Below are 14,687 nucleotides of genomic sequence, written 5' to 3'. Positions count from 1 at the left end.
AGTGCGTGCAGTCTAGTACAAGGTACTGCAACAGATCACATCCAGCTTGACAGAAAAATGAGTTTAGCAGCAGTCCCTATGGATACATTGACAGGGAGGAATGGGAAGAGGCCCCGTGGAAACAGAAAGACAATGACAGGCGTTAAACACATCCATGAAAAGCCAAGACAAGGAAATGGGGTGACAAGAACCACATACTAATGGTCAGATCCTCACTGTATACTACAGTTCCCATGGGAAAGGGGTGGGGGTTAAAAAATGGGATGCAGCCGTCTTGAGCAATAGTCAATAAGTGTGACAGTAAAATGTAAAATATTGACATACCTGCAATATATATAAACGAGTTACGTTATATGATACATTAGAATTGCAGTGATAAGTTAATACAGTATACTTAATGTTTCCCAAATAGAGTATATTTTATGTAGTATACTTAACTAATATGCTCCTAAATTTAAAGTAGAACGATGGTGGCTTCTAAACTTGCTTGAGATGAATTGCATTTGTACAGGTCAACTTGCCTGCTTGTCATTAGAATCTTCCTCTGAGAAAGACGGTCAGTGTGTTAACTTGCACTGCAGTATAACAAGATTTAATTTTTAACAAGATTAGGGCAGAATTCCAGTTACTGCAGCTGTTCTAGAAACACACAAAGTTAACTTGCTTGTATTGGGGTTGTTCTTGGAGTGGCCACAACTTGATTTACAGAGCCACATTATTTGTTACTTTTGATTTACCCTTCAGTGCATGTGCCATAAAGCTCACTGATTGATGTGATTGGGGAATGGCATGGTGATATTGTTAAGGTATTAAGGTATAATTCTACACACCATCTAAAAATGTGTTCTTTCATGTTAATATATGTCTTCGGTCTTATTTGGCCTGGTAACTAATAGGATCCTTACCAAACAAACAAGATGAAAACTTTATTTTTGAGTTTGTTGTAATATTGATGATCTTAATGGCATCTCTCCTTCCGTTTCCTAAGTGGATGACTACTTTTGTTGGTTTTAGCCTAATTTAGTTTGTAGTGTGATTTTTCTGCTGGGTTCTGTCTACACTATCAACCTGACACGGCTGGATTGAAAATGAGCTTTGAAAGCAACAATTGATAATTTTATCCAGTACAGTATTTCACAAGACACCACATTTGGGTTTCATTTTCTGATTATTTTTTGGCTTATAAGAAAAATTCCAAGGCTAGACAACTGTGTCACAAGGTGTAGCTATGAAACAGAAAAAATGTCATTGACATTTTTTTGGCTTTTCTGAACTGAAGACAGTCAGTATCATACATGACTCTTCAGATGCTATTGTTTTTTCTTCTTTCTTAATCTGGCAAGTCAATCCCTAGCATCTACTTAAAATATGAGATATAAGAAATATGACTCAATAAACATAATGGTAATCTGACAATGGTATCTTAACCGATAAAAGATTTTGTCGTCTGAACCCAGCATTAAAGCAGCAGACTTATCCTAAACTGAACTACTGAACTTAGCAAGGTGGCTAATAAGTTCTCATCCCTCAGATCCCTGTGTCTGTAGCTGTTTGTGTGTGTGTGTGCGCGCGTGTGTGTGTGTGTGTGTGTGTGCACGTGCGCATGTGTGTATCTATCACAGACAGGGGCACAATCACACACACTCCCCTGCTGTGTTTGGACAGTACAGCTCATAAGCTCTGTGCCCAACACGTGGCCAAATGTAGTCTGTATTTTCCCTTTGTGTGTCTGCATTCAGCCTACTTTGTGTGTGTGGGTGCGTGTGTGTGTGTGTTTGTGTGTGTGTGTGTGTATCGGCGGGCATGTGCCTGGCTGCCCATGCTGACTGTAATGTAGCCTGTCATATATAGGTTAACACTACACCCTAACTATCCAGCCAATCAAAGGCTGGAGATGAGAGGAGAAAGCCCAGTGGCCTCAGGCTCTGCATAAGGCTGCAGTGTCTATCGACAGCACCGACGGACTGGTTTATTGACTGGCCGTCTGGCTCACTTGCTCGCTAGCTGTCTGCCTTGCTTGTCTATCCCTAATCTATTTGTCTATTCAAAGTCTTAGGTTCACTGTATCAGCAGGAATAAGGAGGGAGGCAATAGGTGGGATATTTGACCCCCGTTGCCGCTCTAAGTCGCATTATTCATTGCCTGCTGATCCACAGCGGTGGTGGTCCAGTCGCGTGCTTCTCTGTGTGGCATCCGAGACAGAGCCAAAGAAATGAGGGGTATATTCTGTGGCGCTGTCGTGGTGCTGTTGTTGTGGCCGCCATGTTCTTGGCCACCTCTGACAGTGATGGAATGTGTTGACCCTTTCCTTGCTGTATTTCTCTTTCTCTCGCTCTCATGCACCTCTTTCACTCCAACACCCTCCTCGCCCTGACAGGATTACAGCCTCCTCTGTGCTTTTTAATTAACGGGTTAAATAGACCCCCTACTATGCACCTCAAAAGGGGCTGAATGTGTAGAGGGGGGGAGACGGGGCGGTCACATGACTTTTCATTTAGACCGGTTTTAAAAAGAGCCCTGTGTCCTTCTGATTAGCATGATTGTGTGTGTGTGGGTGTGGGTGTGTATTACAGGGCAGAGATGGAACAGAGGACTAATTAACACATCCACACTGCAGCCGGGTGATTTAAGAGACAGCACTCTGCCCTCTTAATAAAGTGATTTATTGAAATATTATCCTTAGTTATTAGGTTTATACTCAAATTTGCACATTTTGTCACCAACATGTAAATTAAAACTTGGGATATTTATATTCCTGGGTACGAGGTGTGTTCCTGTGGTTTATTTTTTTGTATTTAATGGAGAAACAGTACAGCACACGCGTGGTCTCGTGATTAGGAAGATGCCATTCAACCAGGATCCCCAGTGACTGCAAGCATCTACCAGGCTGAATGTCCTTGAAGAGGATAAATAATCCTTCACTGTTGATGTCATCTCTCAAACAGACCAATAATATCAACAACAAAAAAAATGTTTTTGTCTTTGTTATGTCAGGACACAGAAACAAACATGGCTCTACTATTCTGCTCAACAGCACAGATGCAGACACATGCATGACTAGACATGTGCTGCACACTGCATGCATGCATGCATGCATACATACATTCACAAGCAGTCAGGACTATCCTCCTCCCCCCTACTCCAGGCATGTTGACCCCCATATATAGGTCATGTGATGTTCATGCTTTGAAGTCTGAAGTGCATATCATGAAAAACAGAGCTGCTCTCTAACACTGTTGATGTAAGGCTTTGGAAATCTCAAGTGCACGAGAAGTGTTGTTTTCCCAGACAATCCCATGGCAAATGTATCATGAATTAATTACAGGGCTTATTTTTTTTTTTTAGGGTGTGTGGGTGTTATTTTACTACTTTTTCCTCTTGGGCTTGACGCTTGGTAGATGGAGGATGACATTGTCAAAACATGCTTCGCACAGTGTCCCAAAACTTATAATGGGGCTAATTGTTTTAACACATACATTAGAATACATTTAATGCTAGAACCATGAAATACATGTGCTGTTTCAGCTCTGTAAAATGTATTGAAATGGATGCATACAAAGAGGGCTGGGCATTATAACAATATTATATCATTATTGTGATTTGAGACTATAGTCTTGGGTTTTGGAAATTGTATATTGTGAAATGGCATAAGTGTTGTCTTTTCATTGTGTACTGATATGTCCTAAAAATATAGCAGTATTATTTTAAGGCCATATTGCTCAACCCTAGTGACAGTTGTCTTGATGTTTGATTGTATACGTTTTCCATTATTAAAGGGAAACTCCACCAAGTCTGAACATTACAGTGTGTTTACATTCTTGGGGTGCACTACTGCATATGTGGGCCTTAAGGGGCTGGAGAGGATGTTGCATGTAATCTGATAAAATAGCAATATTAGCAATATTACTTATTTATTTACCTCAGCTCATTAGAGGAACAGGTCTTTAATAGCATAATCTTGTGTGTATATATGAGAACATTTATCAGGGGGTCTACTGGGAGACTACTACTCCTTTGGGTACTGAAGCACAGTATGCCTTTCCCTTGATCTGATGATCAACACTGGAGATAATCCAGTGATTCAGCTACAGCATAGGCCAAGTTTAAAGTTCATCATTGAGACTGGATAAGAAATGAGACTTCTCTTCTTTGACGACAAAGTAGAATGTATGGCAGAGTAGTGTGAAAGCCAAATCCCAATTTCTCACACAGATATTAGAATCCAGGAAAGTATGACACAGCAAGTGTCTATTCTTTCAAAGTCTGTCTCTGTTACCTGGTGAAACCATATCATCTGTTAGGTTCCTGCTTTGCCACCACCTCTGTTGTGGGAAGTGGAAAGTCTAGAATATAGCAAGTTCCCTTAGGGGATCAGTAGATATCACGTTAAGGTTTTGTATCATCTTAGTTTCTTAACTAATAAATACACAAGCCATTCCAACAAGATTTCAATTTTTATAATCAATACTACTCAGGCTGTCAAATGTAGCAGTTAAGAAGTCCTCATTTGTTAGAAGTGGGAAAGTAATTGGCTGAGAAATGCTTGGATGATTGGCATGTCAATTCCAAAGAGACAGAGACAATTTGTAAGGAAACTCTTCATTAACTACTAATCCTGTCTGTAAATTTAAAGAGTTTTGAGAAAAATTAGGTTTGGTATTCTTGTTATTTCCATAGATATGCAAACATGAGTTAAGATTATTTTTGATGACAGTGGCAGGGGAGGTGGTGCTGTGTGAATCTGTGGAATGTGTATGAGGCTCACTAAAACATGTTGACACCCGTGATAACATCAGTGGTCATGCATGCTCCTTTTAATGTCCCTCAGGCAACAAACAGTCAGATAAACACCCAGGCTCCCAGTTCTGTAAGAACATTGATGATAATTCCACTCAGAAAGATAATTCAGAAAGATAAAATGAAATGAATAGGGGTCATGGTTAGAGGTCAGAGAATTGCTGAAAAACCTTATATTTAACCTCAGATGACTGTTAACATACTAATGAAATCCATCTCAGTAGGGTGAAGTACAGTCCACAAAGGATCTCTTGACAATGTTGCCTGGAAATTTAAACGATGACCAGTCACCCGTTTCATCAAACAGAGCAACATGGTGTCAAACTGAATGAAGATATTTCAAACAAGCAAAAGACAGAGGTTTAGAAACATGATTTTTAAACTGTTTGTCTACATCTCCAAATTACATTAATGACTTCATAACGGTATGCTATTTTTTCCCACAGAAATCCTAAGGCCACGGTGCAGAGGACCAACAAAAAAGTGAACAATGACTCCACACTGCGCATCCAGAACCTTTCTATTCTCATCAGGCAGATTAAATCCTACTATCAGGTAAGATTTGTTTCTGCTGAACAAGCTGCATAGTCAGATATCTCTTGTTCCCCTTTTGCTTTGTCGATAGTAAAAACTGTTTTTCTGCCCTTGTCCATGTTGAGGTGAAGGTTGAGAGCCATTCTTTGCAGCTGTCTAACAGCAGTCTATTCATGTATGGTTAGGCTCCAGATGTAACAATCTGTTCCCATGTTATCTTATGCCTGTACATAAGATGTTGTCTTCATGCAAACTGTGTGTTTCTACCCTCTAGGTTACACTGAAATCAAAGAATAAGACAACACAGCTCTCACTCGCATTCATACAGCATGGCTGTGTCCACACAAGCACATGCCACATGAAGACATGGCAGTATAAACAGAGATATGTTTGCAGATGTGTATGTGTGACTGACATCTGGATGAGGTTCATGATGCCACATCAGAAGCAGAGAGGGCCCCATAAATATACAGAGACATGGGGAATGTGAAACACATGAAGCCACTGATCTGCTTCCCCTGCTTAGTCTGAATCACTCAGTTCATTTACTCTTCTAAAAAATGATCTGCAGCATCTCTTTCCTGGAGGATGATCCTCATATATCAGCCTCAGTGTGTCTCAGGCATCCCAGAAAGAGACCAAAATTACAAAAAAAAAAACCTCCAAAAAAACCTTTTGAGACAGACCTTGACGCTTTAGTCAGAGAGATGTGAAGGTAATAGAAGCTCACCACGTGTAGTGAAGCATTATCTCATGTTCAGTTTGTGTTTACTGCTATACGTGGTATCGGCTCACCCGGCCCTTAACCATGTAATCATCACAGTTAATCATATTTTTGACCAAAAGGAAATGATGGAACCCTTCTATTAATCTAATTGGCTCAAAAATTTGAGGAGGAAGTGTGGGGGAGTGAGAGATTGAGGCAAGATGAAAGATGGACTCTTGATAACAAGATATGAGAAAATGAGCCCCACACTTGTCACACACAGTGCTTCAAAGCACTTTTGATGAGCTGATCACAAGTAGAAAGCTGTTTATGCTGGTGGGAAATCTGTATTTATTTTGAATAAATCAGAAAAATATTGGCCTCATACTACATTTGTGCACAAGCATGCTGGACCATGTTGTGACCATTAACTTTGCAGTATGCTCATATAGCATGCTTAATGGTTGATTTGCCTGTGTCAAACAACTTGGCCAAGGGTTTTCAGCTCATATCTGTGGCCAAATGCCAAATAGCTTTATGGCCAAGTGTAAATGTGTATGTTTTCTGTTTAGCAGTGCACACAACTTCTTTATTTTGAACTGGATTTAAACACTCCATGAATACATCTGAATACATTTTGGAGATGGAGGGTATGCTGCCAAGCTGCTGACCACAATTAAAGTCTGTAAGTCAGCATTTCTAAGTGTGATCGCACTGGACATTTTTTTATCAGGGACAGAGCATTTCAACATTTGTAAGCTTGACACCAGCCGTGGTTGTGATACAAAACTGGATGACCTCAGGACACTTTCAGGCGGGACATTTTTAAATGTATGAATATGAAAATATGAGCTTCTGTTCATATGTGATTTTAACACAAATCAAAACAAACATGATTGTGATAATAATATTTACTTTTTCTTTCTTTTCAGTCTGTTGTCACACAGTATTGCTTGAATGCACAATGTCAGCTCCTAACTGTGTGTTGCTGTTATGCCAGTTGTGAAAGCCCTGAGTTTAGCAAATTTGAACAATCCAGAGAGAATATGATTCACTTCATTGCTGCAACAGTGTGTCTCCACTGTGATTATGATAACCAGGAATTGAGCGAGACCCAGCATGCTGTTGCAACAGTACAGTGAGTTTAGGAATGTTATCATGGCCAAGCAGTCGTGCTGACAGAGAAAAAGATTTCCCACACTTCAGACGTCGGACTATGACCCATATCCTCAGGGGCTGTGGCTGCGCAAAGGCTGTATAAAGGCATTTACATATCATGTGATTTGGTATTATCCAAATAACAAAGCATGACAGAAAGAAACATTACATTTAAAGGCCCACTTTGAGCTGGATAAAATATTATCTCTGGAACTTGATGGTGCTGGATTGAGACTGAATGTTTCCTAATGTTTCTGTTTTACTTTGTTCATGAATCTGCTGTCTCTGTGTCTAAGTTCTGCCTTTAATTTTGCCTCGATAGATTGTACTGATTGGTTAATTATTTTGTCAAGTCTGCTTTGTCTTAGTTCTTAACATCCTGTTAATCTCTCCCCGGTCATCTTATTTAAACAATCAGCCCATTGTGCAAACTTGGACGTTATAAGCCGACAAAAGCTCCACTAGGCTGCCTCAAATGGCTAGCAGAATTATCTGTCTGAGAGTCAATGGTTGGGTCACTGGTCACCGGGGTTAAGTAGTGGCCGGCAGAGTCGGTGGATGATGAGATGACGGGAAAGGTTAAGGACATTAACTGGGGGCATCTGGGTGACTGGATCAGCGATTGGATATGTGCATGTTTTTGTAGTACTACTTTTTTACCTTTTGTGTCAGCAGCACTTGAGGTAGATGATTTAATGTTGGATCAAAACGATGATGCTGTTAAGACATTGTAAAACACAATGTCAATAAACCTGTGCTGTTTTAGAGATTTTGAATGTACAAGAGTTGCAGTGTTTGTCTTGCAGAAAATGTTTGTTGCACCTTTTTTATGAGGACATTGTGACCCAACAATGAAACTCTTGTTCCTCTATGGTGTGAAACTTCTCTATTAGTCGCTGGATCGCTTTGTTGACCTCCTGGTCATACTATTGTTTAGCCACTTGTGTCTGCAGGCTCTGCCTCACAGAGACCACCTACATGTTAAAATCCCTCATAGTTCCCTGCTGTCTTGCTGTGCACCCGGCTGCCCTCTTGATGGTCTTTCAGGGACATGAACAACTCACCGAGGGATTTTCAGTGGCTGTTTAAGTTGCCATATGGGTGCGTATTATAGACAAGAAGCCAAACTGTATCATAGTGTGGTTCTTGGAAAGTAAGATAGTTGCATTGTTTACATGAGGCTATTGCTCATTGGATTGGATTAACGTATGACTGTCAGCTCTAGGCGTTGAGCCCATATCCTTTTTCTTCTGTGGTGTTCAAAATTTGGAAAGGGCAGTGTAAACAAAAAAAAGGATACATGTCCTGCTTTGTTTACGCAAAACATCCATTAAACAGCCATACTTTTGGCTGGCTCTAAACTATGTCATTGTTTCAGTACAAATCAATTGTGCTGGAGTACAGAGCCAAAACAGCAACAAATGTATCAATGCCTAACTACTTTCCCCTGGATCACACTGTTTCTACTCACTGTTAGCTCTATAGTCAAAAGGAGGGAAAAGAAGTGGAACATTTGATATATGGTTTTGTGGTGGTCTGCTTTCCCTGCGGTTGTTTAGCTGCTTACCGGAATCAGATTTCCACAGCCAAATGGATGAGGACTGAACCGTACAGGTCATAGGCTAATGGATTTAGCAGGTTTTCAATTTACTGTACTGCTCAGCACTTTGAAAGAAGACTTTGAGTAAGAAGGAGCCTTGTATGGTTCGTTGCCTCCAGTGATTCGATAAATTGACCTCACTTAAGAGTCTTTTAATTAAATTTCCCAGTAATCTTAGGTCTGATAGAATTGGTTAGAAACTGGTCTCTAGGCAAGGATATCACTTTACCATGAACAGATGCTCAGTATGGTTTCTTCATTAGAGTACAAAGGGAAAAACCTAAGGAGCAGCATAAACATGGGCTGAAATCTGGTGTCCTTTGATTGTCTCTTCTATAAAATCTCTATATTTCATCTAGTGTCTGAACTTGCTGACTCGCTAAAGGATCCTTTGGTGTGGAGAGATGGCTAATTCATTAACCTTTCTGAACCATCAGAGCAGGCAGTTTGACCTCTCTCCTCCCCCATCCCTTACCGACACTATTTTTCCACTTCCTCTCCCTGCCCCTTCACTTTTGTACAATATATAATCCTAGCAGCATGTGTGTATGTGTGTGTGTGTCATTTTCCGCATGGGGAAAGTGTGGAGATTAATTTGGAAAGGAACTTGTCAAATGTAAATTGGCACAAGACAAGAATTTCAATCCTAATGGTTTTCATTCATAGAATGAGCTCTTCAGGGCTAAGCTTAGAGTTTGTGTGAGTGTTCATGTTTGTGTGTGTGTATGATAGTTCTTGTACAGTGAATTGTGTAGGAGGAGGTCAATGTCTAGACAGGCTTCAGACTTTGATTTCAGAATCTGGGGAACAGATCACAGCTGAACAGTTGTAAGCATGTGTGTTCTGGTCTTCATGAATGTACTGTATATTCGCAACATATTTAATGTTGCATTGAAGCAAGCCAGATGATTGTTGTAATTTCTAAAGGTTAGTGAGGGGAAATGTTCATGCTAGCAATTATAACATTTCTGAGTGGGATATTAAGTTTTCCGGTTGCTCAGTCATTTCTACACTGCATAGTCCACTTTAGGTTTCATCTCTCTGGCGGTCAGTCCAAATATATGCTGGGCCTCTTTTTAATTTAGTGGCCTTGGTTTGGCATTCTTAAGCGGAGCGTAATATGGAGCCCTGGCCAGCTGAACGAAATTCTTTGTGCTTTTACTGTCATTTTTCAAAGCCTGTTAAGTGAATCCCTTCATCCAGGTTTATGAAAATCAAGCTTGGAGAGCATCTGGGGCCATCCAGTGTCAAAACTGATGGGAGGGGTGATGCTCTTTTCCCCCCAGTTATAAAAACTGGTGCCTTTGTAAAATCTGTGAATGATATTTTTTAATGTTGTTTGATTACAGGCGGATGTGGTTAAAAGAAGAATTTGTCTTTGCTCCCGTCATTAAAAATGTTTAGAAGTTACTTTTGGAAATAAAAGCACTTCTGTCCTCCTTGGCCACTGCTTTGGTTTGGGGTGTGGCGTAAAGGCTGGGAGCTCTGTTTAGACTGTTGAGAGGGTAACAGAGGCCACCATTCATGCTGAGAGGTTCTGGCCCCAAAGCTGTGCACAGTTTTGCAATGTAGGTTAGGTTATCAAGCCTTCTTTAGGTGTCTCTTGCTATCAGCTGTAGGCTATGTTAAGACGAGCTTGAGAATATTTTGATACTATTGGGCACAATTAATTCTATGGTCCTTTCAAGAAACATTTTTTAAGCATTTCAGTAAGAACTTTTTCCTCTTCTTTTGTTAAGTATTTCTTAAGATGAAGAAGGACTCAGATTATTCAAGTGTTGACTGTGTCTGCTACACCTGGTTTGGATGTTAGCATACATGTTTTTTACCTTGTTGACCTGAAGCCTCACAATGATGCTCTGTTTCTGGGCATGAGTGAAGTTGTATAGACACACTCCAAACTTAACTCAGATGCATACATGGACAGTCTACTGTGACATACTGTTGCTATGTTGTTGTTGTAGTTTGTTTTTGTTTTTGACTTCATCAAAAATTGAGAAATAATGGTCCATTCTTGTTGTTTCAGCTGTTTCCTCAAGCCACTGGTTATTTTTATTACCCTCAGCTGGAACTATATACAAATATGTTTTCTATATCTTTACTTTTTATGTCTGGAATTCCCCACTGACTCCTTGTGTTCCTCCTTTCAGCTTCAGTCATGCGCAAATCAGTTTATTAGGGCATGTGCTCTTAGCTGCAGGCTAATTGTGTGTTTTCATGCAGACTCACATGCTACACACACGTCTGAATATCCTGTTGATGATGTAGCAGCGAGTTAACTAGCTAGGTCTTTAAGTGATCACTGAAGAAGGAGCTTTATCGCTGTTGGTTATCTAGTTAGCTGCTCACTATAACAAACACTCACTCACTCTGAGACAAATGTGTACACGAGCTCCGGGGTATTCTTGTACCTTCAAGGCCTTCATCTCGAGTAATGCTCCCGTTTACACCCAGAACCACTCACCAATCGCATCATATAATCACAGCCGTGTGTGGGAACTGAGCATTGGCTTACCAAAATAACATGGTGGCATATATTTCTGCAAGCACTTACTTATGGTGTTGGTGCATGTACCTAGTGAGCTAGAATACAAGTGAAGGGGAATTTGTGGCAGCTATGATGTAGAGTAGGTTCCCATATGTTAAGAGGGAGCTATTTTTAGGCGCTGGCAGAGTTACTGTGTTAAGGGGAAGCTAGAAGCTGGGTTCTTGTTTTGCATCACTGAACTAGAGCATGTGGGTTGTGTCTGCAGGAGTCAGCTCTGTGATTGAAAATAATTAGCGAAATCCAGCCCTAAAATTCAACATTTGAAATGAATAGGACTATAAGACTATATATGACCTGATATTTTGGATATTGTTATATAGAGACATGACATAAGTATTGTCTTCTCCTATTTGTAAAGGCTGCATTACAGCAGAGTGATGTAATGTGCTGAACTAACCAGACTGTTGTACTTATTCTAGCATTTACCTTACCTACTTTGTTTTATTAAAGATATTTTACTTATGATTATTTGACAAAAATCTCTTTGTGTTGATATTTTGTGAAAATATGTAGTCACCCCCCACAACATTGTTGCATTATCGATATCAAGATATGTGATAGAAGATGTTGTGATAGTATATTTGATGACCCATTATACTTTTATTTTTTAATCCGTCTGAAAGAACGGCGCCATTCGCAATCGATGAACTTGAGGGCATTCTGCCCTCGCGCTTCCCCTACCACCCACTGTCCATCACCCATGTTTGCAGAGAAACATAGAGACGCCCTACTACATCCAAGATATATTGTGTTTCGTGATTTAGCTTAAAACATTTTGCAATGTTATTTTAAGGCCATATCGCCCAGTCCTATATTTAAGGCATTACCGTATTCATTAAGTAGCTGCACCTTTCTATAATTAAAAATGTGGATAACATATGATTAAAACAACCACTTTTTATTGTAACATTCAAACACTAGTTTGTAGCAAGTCACATTTATTCAAGAGACACTATGTGGCTGTTTTGCAAATTTTGTAGATTAAATTAGAGTTGAAAGAACATTCAACAGAAACCATCAAACCTCTTGGATGAGGCAACAGAGCAATAATCGCATTGGTTTGAATTGAATATAGAAGTAAGTGTGTGTGTGTGTGTGTGTGTGTGTGTGTGTGTGTGTGTGTGTGTGTGTGAGAGAGAGATTGTGTAAACTTTTCCAGGCAGTGTAAAGCAGAGCCCTGGGGGGTGACTGGGTGGGATGATGGAGGGGTCAGGCCTCCCCAGCCCACCTGCCTCCACCTTTTGAGACGAGCAGCAGGATCAGCTCGTCCACTCGTTTAGCCTCAGGGCTCTGTTGTAAAAAGCACTCTAGCTGATAGATAACAGCGGAGAACAAAAGAAACAGGGCACTAATGGCTTGTTCTCTCCTCCTCTTGATGTAAGAGATGATCTGTCCATCTGGCCAACAGTAGACCCAGGCTGCTGCTCTTTTCTGTGGATTTTACTGCTGAGCCAAGAGCAACTGTTGAGTTTTAGTCTGGTTAGACCTAATTAATAGTAGTTCAACAAGCATATTGGCTTTATTTCACTTAATTTTTTCCCCAACAAAATTCACACATAACCAGACATTTTGTCATGATTATAACAACTTGTACATAGTCATTCCTTATTCTCAATTATTATTATTTTTTTAAAGTTGGAAGCTCTTTTGTTGTTCTGCAGGGCTTCCTTGACAGAAATTTGAATTAAAGGAAAAAGACGAATGAGTACATTTGTTTGATCTGTTAGTATTAAATAAAAATGACTTGAGGAGTCAACGAGATTTAAATATATTTTTATCTTCTTTGCACAAATGATCAGAGAAGCATTTTGTGTTACCCTCATTGATATAACCCTAATTTGACTGCTCGTGTAGTTTGCATCCATAGACAGAAAGTAGTCTAGTAGCAGGAAAATATCAATGATCTGGAAAGAGACTATGTAAGATGGAGAAGAGTGTGTTTGAGGAAAGCCTTTAGTCATTCATCCTATAAGTTACCGCCGGGATGATGCTTTGCTTATTGAACTGCAGTGCGCAAAGCCTTTTGTGTTTGTATGGATCTATTACAGTGCTGAACAGCAGGGAAAGCTTTTATTGCATTGATTCAGTTCATGGGGATGTACTGAGATCTGGTGTTAAGTGGTTACTGCTTGCGTGTGTGTGTGTTGGATGAAAGTGGAAGTATACTCCTTCCTTTTGTTGGTGGTAATAACCTTTCCAAGTTCATAATCTCTGCAATTTTTCAGCAGGAGAGAAGTCCGCAGTGCCATACCCAGGAGAGGGGTGTGTGTGTGTGTGTGTGTGTGTGCGCGCGCATGTGCATTTGTACATGTACTGTACTATGTGTGTCAGACTCGCAAGCATGGGGAGAATAAACCCATCTCCTCGTTTCTATGGTAACGCTCCCATGTCTGCAGGATGGGTGTGAATCAGGCTTTCAGGGTTCAGGCAGCATTTGTGCGCACACACGCTCACATACACACAGCAGCGGTACAATTAGTCCCCTGTTAAAGCTGTGCCGGTAGCGGAACTTGTGCTTGGGTGGACGGATGGGGAGGAGGTGTGTGTGTGTGTGTTTGGGAGGGCTATTTTAACAGACAGGGCTCCTGTGAGACAGAAACACAGCACCCTTATAACCTCATAACCTGGCATTTTAACACTAACTTACTCACGTGCATACCTACTGTAAGAACACATGTACTAACCTGTGCCATGTATTTCATTTGCTGCTTGGTGTGTGTGAGTGTGTAAGCACCAGCTAATGGGTTACTTGCAGATCAGCAAAATATCATCTCTGTTGTCAGCAGATGTCCATTCATTCCGCGTTTAGCTTAAGACAATAGAGCAGGATGCAGAGCCTCAGAATCATTAGGTTTTATATGTCTGCCTCCATTATTAAAAAAATATTCAATGTATTTTGTATATTTTTCTTAGGTTTTAATTGAGAATGCCGAAGATTAACGTTCCAGAAGACACGTCCCAAGAGTTAAGGGAGGGAGAGGCAAGCATATGCCCAGTACCTGATCTCTCCACACACTGTACGCATGGAGACGAAATATATTGAATGAGTAATTTCCATTGTGTTTGACCAGCTCCCCTTTTAACAGACACCTCATTCTGTCAGTCTGTCTAAATGCCTCTGTGGGATGGAAGATGAGCCAGTGTTGAGGAGCTGTGAGTCCTGCTGGAATCAATAATACAGCAATATGGAGTCAGGATAGGGGGAGGGGGAGGGGGGTGGGGGTTCAGAAGAGAAGAAGGAGGAGGAGGAGGAAGCTCAATCATGCGTGCCTGGAGTGAGAAGTGATGGAATCAAAGCTACATCTCTGCTCTCCTCTATTTCTTTTTGTCTCCATCAACCCCTC

The 14,687-nt window shown here is 40.6% G+C and overlaps 1 protein-coding gene across 7 annotated transcripts in view; it reads left to right on the top strand.

Moving 5' to 3' along the window:
- The window catches only part of ccdc88ab (coiled-coil domain containing 88Ab), a 67,012-nt gene that overhangs the window by 6,935 nt on the left and 45,390 nt on the right, over positions 1-14,687 (top strand). For all 7 annotated transcript variants that reach the window (XR_005079229.1, XM_037123298.1, XM_037123301.1 and 4 more), the window contains exon 3: positions 5,244-5,352. Coding sequence is in view for 6 of the 7 variants with exons in the window: in XM_037123298.1 (XP_036979193.1) it covers positions 5,244-5,352 (109 nt within the window). In the remaining variant the exon portion in view is untranslated. The remainder of the gene's footprint in view (positions 1-5,243; positions 5,353-14,687) is intronic.

This window comes from Acanthopagrus latus, chromosome 15 (genome assembly GCF_904848185.1).
Source record: "Acanthopagrus latus isolate v.2019 chromosome 15, fAcaLat1.1, whole genome shotgun sequence".
NCBI lineage: Eukaryota > Metazoa > Chordata > Actinopteri > Spariformes > Sparidae > Acanthopagrus > Acanthopagrus latus.
The sequence above is the reverse complement of the archived record's forward strand: the minus strand, read 5'-3'. Positions and strand labels throughout refer to the sequence as shown.